Source organism: Harpia harpyja, chromosome 1 (assembly GCF_026419915.1).
Source record: "Harpia harpyja isolate bHarHar1 chromosome 1, bHarHar1 primary haplotype, whole genome shotgun sequence".
Classification (NCBI taxonomy): Eukaryota; Metazoa; Chordata; class Aves; order Accipitriformes; family Accipitridae; genus Harpia; species Harpia harpyja.
In genome coordinates, this window is record NC_068940.1 from 57,956,798 (window position 1) to 57,978,226 (window position 21,429).

Here is a 21,429-nt window from a genome sequence, read left to right on the forward strand (position 1 = left end):
ACATGTATCCAGCAAAGCAATGCTCAGATGGCATTTAAGTGGTCAGATACTCTTGGCATGCAAGAATTTCCAACTGGGATCCATCTGTGAGCATAAAACGTGACTGCGATTTCTTTGTTATTTTGCTGTCAGCGCTTAGCAAATTTCAGAAAGGGGAAAATCTCACTTTCACTTAGGACTCTTGGATTCTGACAGCTGTAATTCATAGCGACAATCATTTTTTTCCCCATCACTAGATCTAGCAAGGTTAGTGTCTAGTACATATGAAATAAAGTACTAGACATGCGAACTGGCATCAAAATCTGGCTTTTAGTGTTCTTTTGCTTTCATATCACAGTATCTACAACAGACTGTGATTTTTCTCAGTTCTCTTTGGAGCCATCTCTTATCTTCCACAACAGACTCCTATGTAATTGTCTAGCTCTTTTCTTTGGGGAGAGCATAACAAGTAATTAGTGTGCCAAATGTTACCTTCAGATGTATCAGGGCAATTCAGGCTGAGATTCTTATTCAACTTTGTAGTCTTCCAGTGTAAATACAAACTTGTCTCATCTGTCTTTGTGAATATGTCTGTGCATTTCTGTCTGTCTTTGTGTATTAGTCTTATATAGCCATACCTTCCAGGGAAATCACTGTACTGTCAATTGAATGTCATGCAAGCTCTCAGCTCAAAGCCCATGAAAACCCCCTGCATTTAAGTCTGTGGAAAAACAGCGTTATCGTTCCTACAGAGGCTTCTTACGTCAATTCTTCTGCCCCATCCTTTTCATTTCATCCACCCTTGACTCTGCTCATCCTTCACGACCTTGTACTATAAGCAGACTAAATTCAGTTTTGAAAATATCCCCCGATGTCTTGCTTGCTTTCTGTTACTTTCAAGCTTATAGCTGAGCAGCCCTTTTACTCTCAGGGCCAGAATTCCTCCCCTCAGAAACTAGCCTTGACTTTCCCCTAGCTTGCAGAGCTAGCCTAGCTCTGTGCAAACTCCTCCTGTCAACTTTCTTTTCAAGGGCTGAGAGCCACTCTCTGTATATTCCACTGGATCTCTCTGCTCCCTTTGACACTGTGTGGCTGCTCCTTACACAAGTTAACTTCCACGCCTTGAGCTTCTGCAGTACTTGGTGAGCTTGGTTCTTCAGCCTCTCTAGTTTTCAGTATCTCCTTAGAGGTCCTTAATCTTGGTCTGAATATTGCTTTGGGTCCCTTCAAGGCTTTCTGAAGACAGTTATAATCTAGCAAGGGTTACAACAGCAAAGAGCACCAGGGCTTCAATGCAAGCCAAAGAATCCCACAGGACACACTTGTTCTGGTTGCCAGTCTGCACTTAAGCCAGGATTGCACCCTATTTCAGGCTATAGTTATCCAGATCAGCTAGGTTAAAGAGAATTGTCTGACTAAGGTGGAGTTGAGTGGTAGAAAGCGTAATAAATGGATGTACATACCAAGTTGTTAAGTAGGTGCAAGGTAAGTAAGAGACAGAACCTAACAGGGAGGTATCAGACAAAATAATGGTGAGAATTGCCAGGTCTTACACCACCTGCCAAACGTTTTTCTTCCCTCCTAGCCCCTCATCCTTTCAGTCACATCAGCTTTAAGTTACATTGCTTGCATTCACCAAATGCCACATCCGTGTGAACTACACCCTGGAGAGAAGAGCTGTACTCCACTTCAGAGAATTCCTCATGCTCATCAGTGTGTGGCTCAATAGGCCTGTAGGGGGGCTGGTATTTTATATTATACACCCTAAGAATAAACATCTGCATTGAAACAGGTGGCTTGAAAGAAACAGAAGGTAGGAGAAGAAAATGTTATTGAAAGGCTAAAGGATCTGTTCTGACAGAAAGATGTTCATCATGCTCAACTTTGTCAGCTTCAAATTTGCTTTTCAGATGTTTTGCATAGCTGTGCTCACCTGTCCAAACACCTCCTCATTCACTGTGAAGGTGAGATCCAGGATATCTGTGATGTTATTATCCTTCATCCACTGCAAGCTCTGATGGAACTCTTCATCCAGGTACTCTAAGTCACTTAAATCACATGGCCTGATTGTGAGGCAAGAAAAAAGAAAAAGGTCCATGACTATTGGCAGGGTGTCTTACTGCTAAGAATGTGAACAAATTTATGCTGAAGATCCAACATAAAGCTGGTGTTCGTTTGGTTTTGTTAACATCAAAGCCTGTTACACAGACCCTCTTAAAGCAGTTCCACAACTGTCTGCTTTGCATGGCTGGGCTCAAGGCCAAATCTGTTGGCTGCCTGCACTATTTGCTGTCAGAAGGCACCCCTGGGGCTTGATTTTACATGAATCTTCAGGATGCCCTGCACTTCAGAGCACATGCTTACCTTCAGTCTGGATGGGCCCCACCACGCTGTGCCTGGCTGCTTCCATGTATCTACCATCCTCGAGGTGAGCACACAAGACTGACATAAGGCAGACCAGGCAGCCTAAACTTCTGCTAATAAGGAGCTGGCCTTGTTTGTTGAAAGGGCGGGTGGATGTTATGAGCAGTCTGGTTTCAAAGCCCCTAAAGGGGCAATAAGGATGCAGGGAGCACTCTTGGTTTCAGGCTACTTCCAGGGACTGTTAAGACAAATACCTTTGCTGATTTGGAATCATCTTAATTGATAAACTATTTCAGCTAAGCTTTATTCTGCTCTTTGTCATTTAATTGCAGTCTTGACTTACTACTTACGGCTTTTCTTATTGCTGCAAATTTTATGTACCTTGTCTTACTGCAGTCTATTAATTAAAGAGGGACAAATTGTCAATTAAAGTTAACCTTATAAACCTGACATTGAAACTAATATATTACTGGTAGCTTCTGCTTGCTAATATAAAAGACAGTAGAAGAAACATTCACTGTTTATACCTACATTAGCCTTCCTAATTAACCCAAGTTGTATTTTAGAATGAAAACCTACTCCACCAGCGAGGCATGAGAAATTAAGTATTTTTCTTAATATGACCTGCCTCTTTTTTTTGTTATTTTGTTTCATTCCATCAAAGATGCTTTTCAGTCTTCTACATAGTTGAAGTTTGATAACTTTTAATCAGTAGTAAACTCTGGAATTATGGGTCATTACTTTTAAATATGTGTTCCTAAATATCGTACTTATTATGCATTTTTATGAAAATAGTCAGTATTGATGGAAGGCAAGTTCTTGAAGAAAGTAAAGAAAAATTAAAACACATTTGTTTTCTATCACAGACCAAGCAACTAACAGCAGGAAGAACGTGAAGGTCAGAGTGCTCGAAGCAGCTCCAAAAGGTCTGCGTCTCTGTAGGACTCATTGCGGGATCACTGTTTCTGCATGGTTTCTGCATGATTGCATGCTTATACTTACAGCCTTAGTAGTGCTTTGTAGAATGGCCTTGTGAAGAAAGCATCAAGAAGGTACTGATGAATGAGAGCAAGGCCAAGAATACGACCGCTGAACCTGAACCTGGGATATAAAAATGCAGTGTAAATGAAGTGTAACTCAAGATGTTCAGCACAGAAGCTTACACAGGTAGCAACTGTTTTTTTGTTTCTGACTTAGTTTCTTACATTTATTCATTTATTTCTTTTTTCTGAGCAGATACCTAACACCACCCCTCCCACCTCTGATCAATAATGGATCTCTCTTGATCTGTCTCCTACAGTACCCATACATGCAGCTGGCATGTTATATACTCTCCTGTGCCAAACCAATAAACACTGAAGACTCACCTTCTGTGATCTTTAATTGAACGTTCTGATACAGAGTGACTCCATCAGACACAATATTTAGCCAGTGGAATACTGTAATACTCCACCTCAACAGAAAACATACTATCAAAGCAGCTGCAAAGGTTATTTGGTGACTCAGTATATCCAGTTTCTGACTGGTTATAACCCTTTCCAAGGTGGGTCTTTAAAGTACTTCTAAAGGTAGCGAGTTGACTTTATAGGGGGAAACTGAAGTTCAAGTAAGTTAACTGTTGTGACCAAGGACACATATTAAAATAAGTATCTAAAGGTCAGGCAAGTTGTCCCCAGACCACTTTCTTAATGGTGATGCTCAGCTGTCTTGAGTATTTACATACTCTTGCATTTGTTTCTGTTTTCTAAGAACAATCTCTAGTCCTGCTCCAAGTACACTCAGATAGTGCCCTGCCCATTACGATCTGTGACTTGTGATGATAAACTGTTACATTTTTCTTTCTGTGATTTCTTCTATGACTTATTACTCTTCCATCAAATCTGGTTTTAAATCAGTAATCTCAGACAGAAAAAACAGAAACGCTGTGAGTCCAGGTGAGTTTGTTTTTTGTAAAAACAACCCCCATCACCCATCCAAAACTTGCTTATTTGTAAAAAAGGAAAAGAAAAAAATCCAACAGCCCAAATGTGAGCACTCCAAGCCTGAGCTGACTGACATCATAGTGAAGTTTTATTGCACAAAAAATGAGAAACAGATCAAAAAGCCAAGAAACCATTCCTTCCACTACAGGAACCAGTGCAAAGACCCCTTCCTGCACATGAATGAAACATGAGTCTCACTATAATAAAAGCAGCGCAGAATATGTGTTCAGTCAACTTTATGCTCATGGGACAGAACAACAAGTGCTTAGTATGTCAAATGGGGCACAAAATAGCATGCTGTGGGCCCAATTAGCATTTACATCACCACAGGAGCTGCCTCCGGGTCCCCTGCATCCAAGAAAGGTGCTTATGATATGCAGCTGACTGGTAAAAGAAAAGTGATTATATTACCCCCTTACAGCTGTTTCCACAGCAGCAACAAAAGGCAGCTGTTGGGTCTAGTTAGGACCTGCTTCACTTCACTTGTGCTCCGGTGCAATGTTTCCAGCAAAAAGCAATGAAAAGAGGGGGAGCTGACACAATGTAAGCACAGTGGAAGCCAGACAGTTCAAATCCCAGAAATGCTGAGCCTGTAATCCATCAGTTTTATAGCACCTTCAGGATCTATAATCAAGTCCGTTTGTCCTAAATAATGCATGTCGGCTTTTTTGGTTTTGTTCTTCACCACCGTCATCCATCCCAATACATTTTGAAAGCAAACACTGACTGAAAATACTACGAGCACTGGGTGTTCCTCGCAATGTTCACCCCATGACTATTTGACTGTGCAGGGCTGGCCAGGCAGGAGCCATTTGGAATAAAGTAAAGCTGAAAGTAAATTGCCAAGAAAAGTCTCACGGATTTGAGAATGCTGTTTCTGCTGAGAAATTGCTTGAATGTGTGAACAGTGTCAGTTTTCTTCTTGCTGCTTGTATCACTTCTGTACTTCTGCATGGCTTTGAGGGCATTCATGCAAAGCTGACATGAAAGCATAGTGCACCTCTATCAAGGTGTTTACAATCACGAGCTCATGTTATGGTAGCCATTAATGTTTAATTTGAATCAGTGCCTTATGACAGAACTGTATCAAACCATCCAAAGGCCATAGGCAGCATTTCTGTGTAAAAGGACTAAGTCTGGCGCATCAGCCCAAGCAAATGTGGGCAGAGCAACTCTAGGTTGTGTGGTCCATCAGTCTGGCCTTGCACTTGCAGCCCTCTGGGACACACCAGGGCTCAATCAAGCCAGTGGCCTGACTGTGGTTCCACAGTCCCAGTCCTTGCAATGGTACTGTGTAGGAAAACAAGTCCAGTACTAACTGGCCTGGATAAAGGAGATGAAGTAATTAACAACATGTTGCCACTCCTGGTGCCTGTCAATACAATGGATAAAAAAGCTACGTTGCAGACTGTATTTCTTGGCAGCTCTGTATCACCTCAGCAGACACAGTGCTTTGTGGCCAAAGCATGTGAGTTTTCCAGCCCACAAACCCTTCCTCCCCTGCACACAGCTTTGCTATCTCTGCAGAGGCTGACTATACCTGACCCTGATCTCAAGAGTGGTGTAAAAGAAGGTCCTCTGGCCCCTTGTCCATTCTGCGACAGGGCCTGGGACCTGTGGTCCAGCAGTGCACTGACAAACACTGACCACAGTAAGTCAACAGACACCTATCAAAAGGGAGGTGTTTGCTACTGTCCTCAGAGAACAACTACACAGTCTATCTGCGTGCGTGTCCATACAGTCCATCAAGCTGCCACCATGATCAGCCCAGCACAATAGTCCCACTTAAAATATATCAAAACTTACAAAAAAGAAACAAGAAACAAACTGCCCTCCTTACAAAAGCCAGTTAAAACAAAACCAGACTTAGAGCATGGGTGAGAGTCAGAAGCAGGTGAGACAGTCCCTTCAGAAAAACAGGTTTTCTTGACAGAATAAGCAGCACAAAGGTAAATCCTGGCTGGAGGGCACATACCTTCCTTAAACCTGACTTACATTTACCTTTCCAAGGAAGCGTAAAATGCTTGTTTGATTTTATTCTAGCAGGAAAGATAGCTTAGGAGAGGTGGGCAATGCGAGGTCTTGCTCTGGCCCTTTCTTTCAATACCCTTCCCTTTGGGACACAATGACTGAGTCTGAGTAACGTGCTCTGGCAGACAGGGGAAAGGCAGGAGGGAGTTAATGAACAGGAAATGGTGGAACGAAAGACAGAATTAATGAGCAGGAGAGCTGCTCTGGTTTGACTGCCTATTGACACTGTTCGTCCACTCAAAAAGGACATTGTGCACACCTGCTTTCTGGCTTTTAACAACACTACACTTTGACCCATTTGCAGAAGTTTCCACACTACCCAGCTAACTCCCTTTCCTTCTGGAGGCTGCAGGTGCCCCTGAAACAGTCTGTTTTCCCAACAGCCTGTTGCAAAATAACAGGCTCGTTCTCCTCAGTGGGACACTGCATGCTTACTGCATGTCTGTGTACACAGGGAGAGACAAATCCATATGCTGTAGCAGCGACTAAGCAATAAATTTTCCTCCAATTGCAGGTGAGTCACAGGAAATTTAATCTACTCTGGTCCTTATCACAGAGCAGCAAAGTAAGGCAGGACCCATAATGACCGCTTGTTACAGGACTCTCTTAACTGGTTGAGTGAACACAGCTCTACTTTGTATGACAGTCCTTCCTTGGATTCAGATGGAGAATGATGTACCTCGACAAAATTGTAATCCAAGTGTACAGGGGAAGAATGGCTTTTATCATTCTATAGGGGATGCTTTGGTAACCATGCCTTGTGGGCTAAATTGGCTATGGTATGAGAAACCTTAAATCCTAAATAGAGGAAGCACCTGGTGGGATTAAAAAGACTGAAAATCTTGCAAACCTTATCTCACTCAAACACATCAGCTGGGTTTAGGGGTGCCCTTCTTGATGTCGTAGCTTGTGAAAAAATATTCAAAGGGCTCAAGAGAGATGAATATAATTCACATCAAATTTGAAAATATCATTTTCCTTTCATGAGACTACTGAAAACTTGCTTTCATCTGTAAGACAAATTTACACATTCTGTTGCACCTGTTTTAAAGCTTTTGACTGTTTAATCATGCAGATGAACTTCTGGCTACCTGAAAGACAAGCTGAACAAATGAGGCTGCACTGCGGTACAGGATTTCTGCCCTTGGCAGCTCTTCTAAGGGAGAATGATATTTGGCAGGTGGATGCAGCTGGAGAGTCTATTAGTCCTTCCACAGTGGGAGAGATTGGACCTCATCTCGACCATAGAGATACCAGAGAATCTATAAAGGGGAAAGTATTTAGAAGGGCCCAGTCATGGGAAACGCTTCACTCTGAACATGCATCTCACTAGACAACAGAGAATTCAGTCATGAAACCCAAATTTGTAGGAAACCAGGCATCATGGGTTCAACAGGTTGTGGTACAGCTTGTTTAAAAGGACAGTTAAAACCTCCATTGTTATGAAGACACTCCCGAGTATCCTGAAGGCCAGAAACTACTGATTAAAGGAACTAAAAATTCATTCTTATAGCCTAAAATATTGTGATTTGCAATCTCATGATTGGGGGGGGGTGGGGGGAGTGGACAGGACAACACGCAGGGGAAAACGTACTGATTCATGATTTCTAAATTTTGGTGGAATCACCAGCACTAGCACTTTTTAAATGAAGAACAATTTTTTTTTTTAATGTAAGAAAGTTCTAAGAATGTGTATTTTGCAAAAAAGCTGACCAGGGGGTTACAGCAACTCTGTCTGGCCTCATACACTACGAATTTTAAGCAAAACTGGCAGTGTGTCAGGCATATGCACCAGAGGTGTGTGCCTATATGCTAGTAGCACATATCCTTGTGTTGGCTCAGCGCAGGACATAACCAACGTGTCCTGTAATGAGCTACATCTACAGAGCAATAACCTAGCAGTAGATCAGATCATCTTCACATAACCTTGGCAGTAGACCAAATCAACACCTCTATCAGCCTTTATTAACAAATACCTTTCTTTAGTTTGGTGTGCATATTTAACCCCTACTCACATAAATGACAGAACATTTGAATGGACTAATGTGATGACGTGAAGCAATCTATTGTCAGAAAGGTTAGCCATGCAGGCTGGGATAGCTAACGCTGTTCTGTTTATCCGACTTGCATCTGCAAACTTTGCAGACCGCCTCTTTGCCACCGTGTCATTTGGTGTTGTGGCAAACTTGCTATGCACATCTGCAGGCTCAGAGGTTGACACTGTGGCATTCCAGCACGATGCCTCTTCAGTTCAGGAATCTGATGAGCTCATGTGTCATTAATATGAAAGGAATGGCTCTTACAAAGGCCAGGAGACAGAAGTCCACAAAGTCTCAGCGCATTAAAGAGAAAAGGTAAAATAATTGCTAAATTAGTCCTGGAGGAGAATTCCAATATAAGGAGCAATAAGGTTATTTTTGGCTCTTTTTCTTTTCTTATATCTATCTCTACTATGAAGAATTCTCAGAGAAACAAAGATACAATGTTGGGTTGCCTATGCGCTGCATCTTCCAATGTTGCGCTGAGCAATTATCCCACCTATTCTGATATCTAACCACACTGGCATCCCACCCGAGAACTTACTCTGGATCCCCACACACTTCTTCTGAAGGAATGGTAATGACCCACCCGACCAAGTTTTGTTGTTTTCTTTTTAATCTCCTTTGAGTTCTGTTCTAAATACTGAAATGCATCTTCTCTCATATATGGTCAAAATTAATTCCAGGTTTTTAGACAGTTACTGAGTTTTTAAGTGGAATCTCCATACTTCCTCACTTTGAAACCATAGAAAATTCTGTCAGTTAAGCTCCATTTTCAGTACATTTTCCAAATTAAAACTGAAAGGAAACATTTAGGAGTGCTGACATGGAGCAACTGTTTGTGCAGATTTCCAGGCTGGAAACTGCTGGATGTTAAATAGTTATAGTCTACAGGGATTTATCCCTCCAGCCCCTGCAAATGTTATTGGGACTTAATAGAGGATACAGTCTACTCAGAGCCAAGGCATTTTGTTCAGGCATCAAAAGATGAAGGAGGATAGTCCATGAGTGCCTCTGATAATACTCTGACTGCTTACTATTCCTATAAAAGATATGAGATTTAATTATATTTTAAAGGAAATTTGTACCACTCATTTAAGAAAGCACTAGCCTTTCTTAAGTAGCCCCGATTATAAAGTGTATGGAAAGTGGAACAATCCAGCAAGCCTGCTTGCAGATTGTCATAAAATACAAAAAGGGTGTTCAGAGATGTGTGAAATATACGTGGATCACCCAAGAACTGAAATTAAACAAGAAAAAAAAAAAGGGATGAAAACTGATTTTCAGAGAGAAAAGCAACCTGGTACAACTAAACTTCCATTAGGCTTCAAATCCCAAACTGGTAATTCTCCTCAGGTGAAGATCTACAGGAGTGAGCCTTCTCTTGCCAGCCCTCCTTTAGATGTTTTTACTTTTGCTGGGCACCTGTGTTTCAGATGATGAATATGTTTATGTGAGTCAACCTCTCAGTTTATTTCTAAATTGTGCATAAATTTTCCGCTGCAAAAGGCCAGTACAATACTGACGCTCCAATAAGTGCTTGCCCTACTTTTATTTTCTGGATTCATCTGCAAATGGAACACAACATTTCTGTTTCTCAGTACTAAAGAGTAACCACATGAAAAAGAGCTAGTGCTTACACACGTCCTTCTAAATCTCTGGAGCTCATGTACCCTGAATTAGCAACTAAACCTCAAACCATTCCTGAAGCTTAATTTACCAGTAGCTGAAAAACAATGAGATAATGCAAACCTTATTACTTCTTTATTTAATCTAATCAAATCCTTCAAGTCTTTCCCTCGTCTCTAACCTAGCTATGTTGCATGTTCACTCACAATGTCTTTTCAGCTTCCTTATATCCTGGCTATAGCCACCACAGAAGAACTGTCAGGTAAGGTTAAAAAACTAATTGTGTCACAGAGAAAAAAGCATGATTTTATGAGGAAAGCTGCAGGCTGTTCTGCTTTACCCAGAAAAATGAGGGGCAAAGATCTTGTAGATAAGGGAAATTCACAGCATCCCCTCAGGTTTCTCTTCAACACAATCTATCAAACAGCTACTTTCAGGAGGACTCCTTAGTTTAAGCACACCATGGCTCCAGGTAAATGCTCACACAGAGAAACAGTTACAGCTGCATTTGCACAGCACTGCATCCAAGTTAATAAGCCCCACGCCAAGGTAGCTGCATTGGCTCCTTGCACATCAGCTGAACTGTGTCAGAAGTTATTACTGCAGATACAGAACTGAGCAAATCCGGCTCTGGGAATTCCACTATGTGGAGTCATCGCAGGCACATCAGCCTTGGTGTCATGGGATGTCTGAGCACCAGAGACTCCAAGCATCGGAAATGGAGAATTGATTTCCAGTTCTGTCTTTAAACTAGTAAGGAGATTAATAAAGTAGACAGTCTCTCTATAACAAGAAATCTGTGCTATGTGTCATTTTACCAACAACAAAGAAGTTGCATGAATGTAGTATTTTGGAAGAGGAGAGGAGGAGGAGCGTGGCCGAGTGCTGGAGTGGCCATCTCTGCTTGCAAAGCTATCAACTTCACGGACCATAATGTACGATCATCTTCCTCTGGGAGAAGCCCTGGCAAAATACGGCAGCACAAACATGACTAAGCTTCATCAGAAACCAGGCTGCTTGCAGGATTTAGCTTCTCTTGCTGGTACAATGGATAAAACACACTGGCCTCTAAGACTGTTGGCAAAGTCTCCTCCAATTCTGCCCAGTAACTACAGAGGAGATGCAGGCTGAGGTATGAACTACTGGCTAGAAGACTACAAACTTCTACATTTTGTGACTCCCACATCCTAGACTGTATTTTTGACTGGCAGATCTCAAAGCAGCTTACAGAGGAGATCAGTGCCAATATTTCATTTGACAAATGGGAAAACTTAAGTACAAACATAAAATAACTTATTTAATGTTATCCAGAAAACAAGTGGTAGAGACAGCAATAGATTCACAGTCCTCTGAGTCCCAGCACCATTTTAGCTGTTTAGTTTATTTACATTTTTTACTTTGCTACCTTCTATAAATGATACATAATTTTGTGAATCAGCTCTAGTTTATGATCAGCTCCTTATAGATTAACTCTCTGATGCATATGGGTTGTTTTTTTAAGCCAGCAAAAGAGCATTTTTATCAAGAGATTTTGATCTCTCAGTCAAACCTTTTGGAAAAGCTGGTGGTGGTGAGGCACTCTAAACCTATGAATTGGTGAAGTTTTATACATTGCATGATTTATGTTTGCTTTCCATAGCTTTGCCATGTGTTGAAACAAACTAGTCAAGCTACAGGGGAAAATCCATAGATTTAGTCATCTGCCAGACAAGAAGGCCATAAAAGCACAAGCCAAATGACTGCACATTTTCCTTCAATGGCTAACTACGAACACTGAAGCCACAATAACTGACTTATTCTCAGTCAAAGGAGGCACATGCTTTCTGCTCTGTCTGGGGTATTTAAGCACAAGAGAGACTGCTCATCATAAACTCACTGGTAAGCACCCAGGAATGTTTACACCATGTGATGAAGCCTGATGCAGATATCTTTGAGCTAACTGCAAACAGGTCGTTTGCAGTGCAGAGCCATGTGGACTTACCACCCCTCGGTCCAAAAGCTGTACACTTGGGTTTGCACTGTGCTGCAACTCAGCTACTGATCCCTGCCTCTCGGGATGAGGTTCCTCAATTGAGTAAACTCAGAAATCTGTGTGCTAGAAATCAGATATGCTATTAATTGTTTGACAGTCTATTTTAGGTCTTGTTTTGCAAATCATTGAACACCTCCATTTTTTACTAATACCACTGCAAACTGACAGCTCTGATCCTCTCCTGGGAGCACGAAGAATGCAGCAGACCTGGACCTTTGCATTACTGTTCTGAAGTCCAAGAAAATTTTTTACTTTTCCTTTATGAATCTTTCCAATACAATTAAATAATTCCAGTTTCTAGTCTGTCTTTTCCAGAATGCAAGTCATAAGTCACAATGTAAAAAGCTTCCTTCAATCAGACATGAGATACTGCATTTAGAGTTCTGTATTCTTGTTATTCAATACATTTTTTTTCACAGAGGGTGGACAGGTCAGGATTTTTCTCATCCTCCATAACTTTATTGAGATTTTGAAAAATATTCCTGTCTCAAGTTGGGGCAAACTGACAAACTTGACAGTGCCCTTCTCCCTTTAAATACATTCAGATCAGATCAATTTAAATCTTTAACCTTACCTTTTCCTGCATTTTAATGTAAGACTAAGGTAACATACTGAAATGAAGAATAATTTTCAATGGACAAATGGAACGTCTAACTTTCTAAATATTCCAGGGAAAGACCTACACTAAGAGAAATGCCTTTTCTACTCAAAAATACCCAAAATGAATTTGGGTGATTTACTGAAAACAATTCTGCTCTGAAGCAGTCTTTCTTTTGATGTATGAATTGTGTTTACTAATAAAAAAGGTTAGCTCGGGAATTTCTGCACCCTGCTCTGACTTTTCTTTACCTTACCAAAGCCTGAATAAATGTAGTGAGAAATAAGGGGGGGCAAAGATGACTAAGCAATACTTCATAGTGACAGCTCAGCCTTGCCATTCCAGTGTGGCTGGAACAAGAGATATGAGGACATTCATCACTCCCTGAGAGTTTTTCACCACTACAAATAAACACGCAATCACTGCCCATCCTGATGCTTCCCTACAGGCCCACATGCTCAGAGACAGTGTGGATTTTACCCTTTTCTCCTCTACCACATGCAAGGTGGAGACACTATAAAGATTTTCACGTGAAGCCTCCCACCTCTGGGCAAATGTAATCCACAGTGTTGCAAAAGACTAAATGGCCTTAAGCAAGGGAAAAAAACATAAAGATGACTTCTGTAAAAACACAACAAAACAGAACACCCCTCTTTCCCTCAAACCAAACTCTCATTATGGAAGCAGTGCTAGGCACTATGAGATTCAGAGACGGGAAAAGGAGGAAGGACTGAGAGAGACATCTCTTCTTTTAACCCGTATGATGTCACCATTCAGGTCCTCAAAAGAACTTGAAAAAAATCCTCCAGTAAGAGACAGAAAGTCAAGAATAAGGTAAATATAAAGCAGAACCTTTTTTAAAAAAATGGTTGCTGTCGAAGCTCCGTTAGGGAGAACGGTTTTTTTCTCTTTCAGTTTGGTTTGCCTTTAATCTTCCAATTCCTCCTGACTCTTAATAATTAACCAGCTGTTGAGGCAGGCTCTATGTGATATAGCCATACATCAAACTTAATAGGAAAATCAAAGTTTACTTAAGTACAGAAGGCATTGAAAGAGATCACAGTACAGCAGCAAGAAGGCATTTCAGTAACATACCCTTTTCACATAGTGAAAAGGTCTTATAAAATTATTTCAGCTGCATATTTATTTTAATATCATTCTTGTCCAGAAGATTTACAATAGTGCTTGAAAATTTCTCATTCAGGCATAATTTATTTAAAATAAGATATTGCTAGTAATTAAAATTTATAGTGTAATGTAACATTAAATGCTTTGGTTTTCTATGGTGCCTTTCACCTGAGAATTTCAAAGCAGTTCAGAGCATTAGTGTACATCAAATGGATTTCAAGTTGATTACATACTAGGAAAGCTCGTCAGATGGAAACTGAGGCAAAGAGGTAATCATCTAATTTCGAAAACAACTGAATGTTGCTGGATGCCCCACTCTGGGATGCTGTATCTGATCTGATTTCTAAGAGGATGATTTTTCAGCATTTAGCATAAACAGGCTCCTTCATGATGGCTGCAAAATTGGTCTTCTAAATTCATTCCTCCCCCAAAACATAGACCCACACAACTGGCCCATTTGAGCCCAAAACCAAACTCAGTGTTTCTGACTCCCTTAATAAAACAGGTATTGGGCCGTATGTAGGTTGCCTGCCACAACAGTTGAAAAATTAAATAAATGAGTAATTCAGGGCACATATTCCCCAGCACTACTTTCAGTCAGTGAAGAGGAGTAATGGCTGTTTGCAGACCTCCTGCTTAGATGCTGTGACTACATTTCCCCTCTGTTTCTATAAAGAGCCGTGGAATGTGCCTAAATCCATTCTATGAGCTGGTCAGCCTCTGAATACAACCTGTTAGGTCATGAGGCAATTTGTCACCTTCTTTAAAAACACTTTAATTGAAATAAGTCATTCTCCATGTAGCAGGATTAATGGAACTTTTTTTCCTATAGATCTGTCTCGGATGGCCCTACATTACCACGCTGCAATAGCTCCAGTTCCTCCTACACATCTCTGCTAGCACTTCCCACGCTTTGAAGTATCTCCATTTTCTCCCTTCTGCCTCCCCTGAGCTTTCACAGGTCTCCCTCACATCCTCAAGCTACTGAGCAAGATGATACAGCTGGTTCGCAGCTGGCACCTGTGATGGACCTGTCAGCTCGCTCATTCTAACTGGCCAGTTGAGAGGCCAAACAACAGATAACTGCTGAACTCATCAGCCCACCCTCACCGAGGCACTCTTCTGCGAACCTGTGCTTCATCCAGCCACAAGTTTCGAAAAGCTTTTAGGAAATTAGTATCTTTGAGGTGTTTACCTTCCTGTCAAATAGGTCTCAAACTGATCAGGAAACTGTCTGAGGGATAGGCAGGGCAATTGCACAAGGCACAACTCCTAAGGAAACTGGGTTAAGAAAACCCGCCAAGCTCTCTGAGGAGAAAGGACAGCCGAGATCGCAACATTCTTGGTTCTTCTTGGGTTTATTAAAACAAAAAATGGGAAAAACAACACCCTGCATTCTTTGGCACGCTTGAGATAGATAGTGATGGCTATGTGGTTTCTCATTTACACGAAGTAAATAAAAGGGAGGTCAGAGTTTGGCTGGGGGTATACCCACACAGCACTGCGCAGGCAAAGGGATCTTGCTCTACCCATGTGCCAAGCTTGCCAGAGCACGTAAAAGCAATCGAGGCAGCGCCAAGCCTGAAGTAATCAGCCCTGATGGGAGGCAGCATGTATTTTCTCAGCTCAGTATTGCAGTACCCACGTCAGTTGGCTTGGAGCACAGGGAAGCAACTTTGTGTCTGCATGGAGATTGGGCACAACAGGCTTGCATCTGCCTGCAGAATATGATGTAGAAATACATGCGACTTTTCTGTCTGACGCTGTTCAGCAGCACAGACTAGAATACGGGGGGTATTGGAGGGCAGAAAGAAAGGTTAACTATGGGAACTGAATGAAGAATTTCCTGCCCCAATGCAGTTCTAAATGAGCATTAAGTTAATGGAGTTCATTAGGACATTGCAGCCAGGAATCAATCTGCAGCTTCTGGGGACCTGGGCCACTGGGTCTGACTATGTCATCATCTTTGTGGTCTTCAGTAGGGTTCTGCACAAAAACATTTTACTCACAAGTCTGCAACTTTCTAATAAGGTTCTGCTAAATAAATGTATTACATTTCATTTAAAGAAAAACAAACAAACAAAACACAACAGGACTTTTCTGAGATAGATACAGAATGCTAAGTATGATTAGCAAGCTGTAAACACCTCTAAGGTAACTGTGACGCTGGGGTACTGCTCTCTGGCTGCATAAATCTCACAGCAAGGTCCACAAATGCCTAATTGTTAAAAAAAACATGCTGTCATTAATTCACTATGAAAACACAGAAAAAGATGTTTCAAGTTAGCATCCCTCAGATCTCTAAACGAATATCTGTGAATGATTTTTATCTGTCTAGGCCATCTGGTCTTCTATGCAGAGACCGAGCTTCTTTTCATATTTCTGGCTGTAGTTCTACATTTACAAACACATGATGAACTAAAAATTCTAGATGATGTGAAATTGATTGCTGCGGTGAGCCAGATAAAAGACCAGGCAAGTGATCTGGGGACAAAAAGTCCGGTGCAGATGATCGTGCCATGAGTACAGTGCTGTCTCTTGAAGAAGGGTACATTACATTATCTGAATGGATTATTCCTGGGGGCAGGACTGCTGTGAAGGAAAACTGGCCCAGTCAGAAGACATGAAAAAGACAACTGGATTTCCACCTGACAGCAGATTGTGAACAGTGTTTTGTGAACTGAAAAGACAACAGTACTGTCAGATTAGTGACTTCAACAGTCACTGTCAGATTAAGTACTCACAGCAGGGAGCGACAGTTCATGAGAAAACACTGAGAATTGCTTTATTCTAAGAAGTAGAACTTTTTACATGATATGATGACAGCCAAATCATAACATCTGAAATTGGTAGCCACATGAACAATGAAACAGCACAGAGATTATACTCTTCAGGTTTGGTGAAAATGATACAGAAATCATCACAGAAAGAAACATTCAGTTTACCATTTTGCTTAGCTAGAGCTGAGTGGGGAAATACTTTGGAAGATGATAGACAAAATAAAGACCTGAGGAAAACCAGTGTATCACAGCATGATTAGACAGATCATTTTGTTACAGAAGTGAATGAGATGCAGTGAAAAGACACCAACAACTTTCTAGACCTCTTGAAAACGTACCATGAAGAAGACAGGGAGAGTAACCGGTGACCCGCACGAAGATTTGAGACTATGCAAACTCTGGAACTAGATATTTTGTTCCCAGAATTTAGAAACACATTTCCTCCATCTATTATGCATCAGGATTTTTTTTTGTCTCAGGGTTGATTTACCCACCCAACCTTTTATTATTTATTTATTTTTGGTGAAAAGGAGAACTACAATATTCAATCAAACCTTAGTCATTCAAATCAGAGACAGAAACCTTTTTTCACTCCAGTGAAAAAGTATCTTTGTATGCCCTCTAATATTGGGCATCCTGCACCTCAGTGCTTCAATGCTGCATGTGAAAGTCAGTCTAAAATCTTTCAAAGGACTGCTAGCAGGGAGGAAAATGAGAAGCTAATGCGGCAATGAATATTACACTGCTAACTTTGCATGAGGTTGTGATAGAATATTTAATATTCCACACTATTCTGTCTCCCAGTATATTGAGCAAAACCTGAGAAGGATTTTTTCAGTGAGTCACCCTATTTCAGTTGCCCAAACACCTGACCAAGAGCAAAGACAAGAATATTATTTCTGGGCTAAATCATATTCTTTTCACTGAAATAATATATAGCAGCTGCCACCACATTTTGCCCATTTATTTAGAGAATACTACCTTAAGTGGGGGTGTAAACAGTATTTTAGAAGATGTTTTCAAATATCCAGGCAAAGAGCTAGACATGTTACCTAGATCAGATAGCATGGCTCATTACTGGCATGGATTAAAAGCAGCTCTTCTGGCTAAGCTTCAGGTACATCCTGTAGCATGCAGATAAAAACATGTATAGTCAAACTTCTTAGTTCTGGAGAGATATAACTGTGTCCTTTCAGATACAGGGGGATTTAAAATAATTTTTTTACCTTTGAAAACGTGTGATAAATTATATTTTGTGTGTTCAGCATGCACATATGTTAACTGAAGGAAAAAGTCTTATTCAATGGAAGCTTGCAGGAAAGGTGTTAAATCTCAGTTTCTCCATAAATGAGAAATATTTTCCAGTCATTATGTCTCTTTCTTAACTTGGCATACATACAACTACTCTGCACTTTGATGTGCTCATTTTGGACTCAGAAAGCTGTTTGTACAAAGAGCAAGGCATGAAATAAGCCATTAACAGGGGCAGAACTGTAACTTTTAGGCCAGGGGAAAAAGAGCAGAGTATTTCTCAATTCTGCCAATACGAACAAAACTTCACATCTTTGCATTTTGTTGTATTTACCTCAAACTCGCCACTGTTTGCTTAAGGAAGAGAAAATATAAAATAATTTTGAGGCCATTTTTTTGGTAGCCCTGTTTCTTAATATAGCCGTGTCTGGATAGGTCTTTTATAATTGCTATCCAGAAAAAAATGTGAAGGGTAGATTCCACACAAATGATAAGCTCCACAGCACCAAAAGGCATACAGTTCAACAAATCTGCAAATCTAAACCAGTTGTGGTTGTGTGGTTTTCATACCTGGTATCAAACTTCAAGCTTTGAAAAGACTATGAATATTAATTATCTGTGACCCTGAGACTCTCAAAACTGATTCATCCATCTATGTTAACTGATGTCTCATAACAGATTTGGGAACAGGAAAATAATCTTTATTTCTTGCATGTTAGAGGGAGGAGGCTCTGTTGGAATCATATCGATAAGTAAATCTGAGAAACAGAGGTTTTAGCACTGACTTTGATGAGAACAAAGTTGGAGAAAGACTGAGAACTTCAGAAAACTCCATTCCTCATGAACAAATAATGACAAGCAAGTTAGTACAGTAACCTCAGAGAAGTTAGCCTATAAAGCCTTTATGGGAAAATTGTACTCTGAGTTTTAAAAAGCATGGTCCAAATCCTATCTTAGCTGGCTGCACAGACTTCTGAATACAGTACTCTAGGGTTACACATGAATAGCTGAGATCAGTCAACACAGACAGCACAAAAACATTCAGAATGTCTAGATATCTACAAGCCAATCATGAAACCTATCAGGCTAACTACAAACTGCTGGTCTCAGCCAGTTATTTCCATAACAGGTTCAAGAAGTATTTCCAAGCACTTACTGGATTGCTTATCTTTCCCTTGGGTTCTGCAATCTTGCCCTATTTACACTACTTTATGTACAAACCTCTTTGTTCATAGCATTTATTTCTTTCTGCAGGCCAAGGGACTTAATTTCTCTTTCCTAAAAAAAAAGAAAACCAAAAATGCCCAAAGCCCAAATAACATTCTGTACACAAGAAGCCTGTATAGATATGTGTAGTTGGAGAAATATTATCCTAAGAGTCTAACTTCTACTGATTTCTGAGTTGACTGCTAACTGCTATAGAAAATCATATTAGGTCTCTTTCTGCTGTTCTGTATGCCCAGGATACTTCTAAAATTCTGTGTCTTCCATGCTGAAATCTCTCAATGAACAGAAGAACAAAATGAGGGGATCAAACAAAGTGTATACTTTTTGCAGCAGAATTTATTACATAAGAAAACTGCAGCTGAACTGTTCACAACGGCAGTATTTATAACAGATAAGAGTCAGGGCCTATTTCAAATACTGCTGAGATAACATGGCAACACCATTTCTGGAGAAAGAGGCCTGCGTCCAGTTTGCTCAGTGTGGGCAGAATGATGTTGGGTTTGCACCTGCCTAAGCGGTCCTATGCCCTGAAATCAAAATGCATCTTCACAAATACAGCCTCCTTAATCAAAAGTTTACCCATGCTGCCTGTTATGCCGAACAAAGGACAGACTGTATTTCTTCTTGAAAACTAGGAAGCCACTGCATAATGTCTAATGAACAGGATTGCAGTGGGAAATGCACAAGCTCTAAGAACTAAGCCACTCTCTTCCTGCTAATGTCAGTAGAGAAATACTTTAATGCAAAGATCACTGTTAGCATAATGCTCCACTGCTGCAAGTGATAATACAAAAAAACCCAATTCAGAGACTATGCTAGTCCCAGCAACATCCTTTTTTTTCCACTGCAACCTTAATAGAGATGATGGTACAACCATATAGCTGTTCTTGACCCCCTGTCCACTGTAAGCCAAAGCAAAGGAGGATCTGTTTACAAGAATAGAGGGGCATGTACTATTTGCAATTTAAAAGAGTCCTAAACTGCCTTCCATTTTAAAAAAGGATCTCCGAGAGGAGCCAGCGAGATTGGTTAGACAAAGAAAAACATCATAGGAACAAACCCATGTGGCATTATTTCTTTGACACAATGAAATCCCACAAGGGATCAAATGACACCCAGGGCTCGCAGCTCATGCTTCATTGAACCACATCTGAAACTATCAAAGGGAAAACAACTCCCAAAGACAGACAGATCTGGAGGCAGATAAAAAAATGAGGAGATCACAATATGCATTCAGAATTTTTGATAAAGAAACAAGATCAGCAGTTTGTCTGTTTGCACACATACTTGGTAAGGTAAAGTACCTGCTCGCTCTGCTGGCCTTGACACACACAAGCAGGGACACTCTGCCAGGGGCGAAAAGGGAAACTGCTTTCACTGGGCCTTTTTTAAGGCCTGTAGTAGGTACAGAGCAGCAGTGTGGCTCTTGGAGAACACTGTACAGCTTCCAAGCACAATGCTGCTTGATGTACAGAAAGACCACACCTGCTATTCTTAGAAAGGGAGCAAGAAGAGGAGGCCTGGATTAAGCAGAGCTCTTCTCCCTCTCCTTTTCACATTCACACAGAAGTACACAAACATCAAGTCTCAAGTAATGCAAGCAGGACATTTTAGTAGTAGTACCTCATCACAACTCCTTTTTCAGAGCCTGCTGTTGTATTTACACTTACTCCCTCTCTTCCTTCTCCCAACCTACTTCCCACTTCTTCCTAGCAGAAGCAATGGTATTTGTATGTAGTCTAGTCTAAATCGGCAGCTTTTGTGTCTTGCATTTCCATTTCTGTAGTGCTCTAAAAGGATGGTTCAATTCTGCATAAAATGTTCTTACCATTCCAGGTGATTTTCAACAAAGGCAGACATGGGGCTGATCTGTACAGTGTAAGTGTCATTGGCTGAATACTCAAACAGCCCGTAATAGGGATTGAAGAGCTCCTGAGACAGAAGGAAGAAGAATTCTCGGGAGGGGCCACTGTAGTCCAGCCTGGAAAGGAAAAAGTAAAAAAGATAAAATGAGGCTCATTCCCATTTGAGTGAATTTCCTGGGTTTTGCCTACATTGGCTGCTGTCTAACACCTACCCCTGTGCAGTCAAGTGTTTCTAACATGGTGTATCACTCCTCTCAAAACTTGATTCTGAGCCCTGAACAAGTCATGACGCTGAAACTTCACCAGCATCTAGGTTGATCTGGGAGGAATCATAACTCGGACACATCCCTTAAGTAGTTTCTTTTCCTTTGTTCCAAAGGCTTAGTAAATCGGAGGTACAAAGCTCAGCCTTGCCTTAGCTGGCTGGCTAGCAGGAGGGCTAGCTTTTTAGTGAGTGGGTTTGAACTGCCTATGAACACCGGGGTTCACAGACCAGACAGCCCAGACCAAAGTAGAAATCGCTC

At 41.0% G+C, this 21,429-nt stretch overlaps 1 protein-coding gene across 4 annotated transcripts in view; it reads right to left on the minus strand.

Moving 5' to 3' along the window:
- The window catches only part of HECW1 (HECT, C2 and WW domain containing E3 ubiquitin protein ligase 1), a 279,914-nt gene that overhangs the window by 13,759 nt on the left and 244,726 nt on the right, over positions 1-21,429 (minus strand). For all 4 annotated transcript variants that reach the window (XM_052795694.1, XM_052795687.1, XM_052795670.1 and 1 more), the window contains 3 exons: positions 20,869-21,021; positions 3,346-3,444; positions 1,913-2,042 (listed from right to left, as the gene is read on the minus strand). In XM_052795694.1, the coding sequence (XP_052651654.1) occupies positions 1,913-2,042; positions 3,346-3,444; positions 20,869-21,021 (382 nt within the window). The remainder of the gene's footprint in view (positions 1-1,912; positions 2,043-3,345; positions 3,445-20,868; positions 21,022-21,429) is intronic.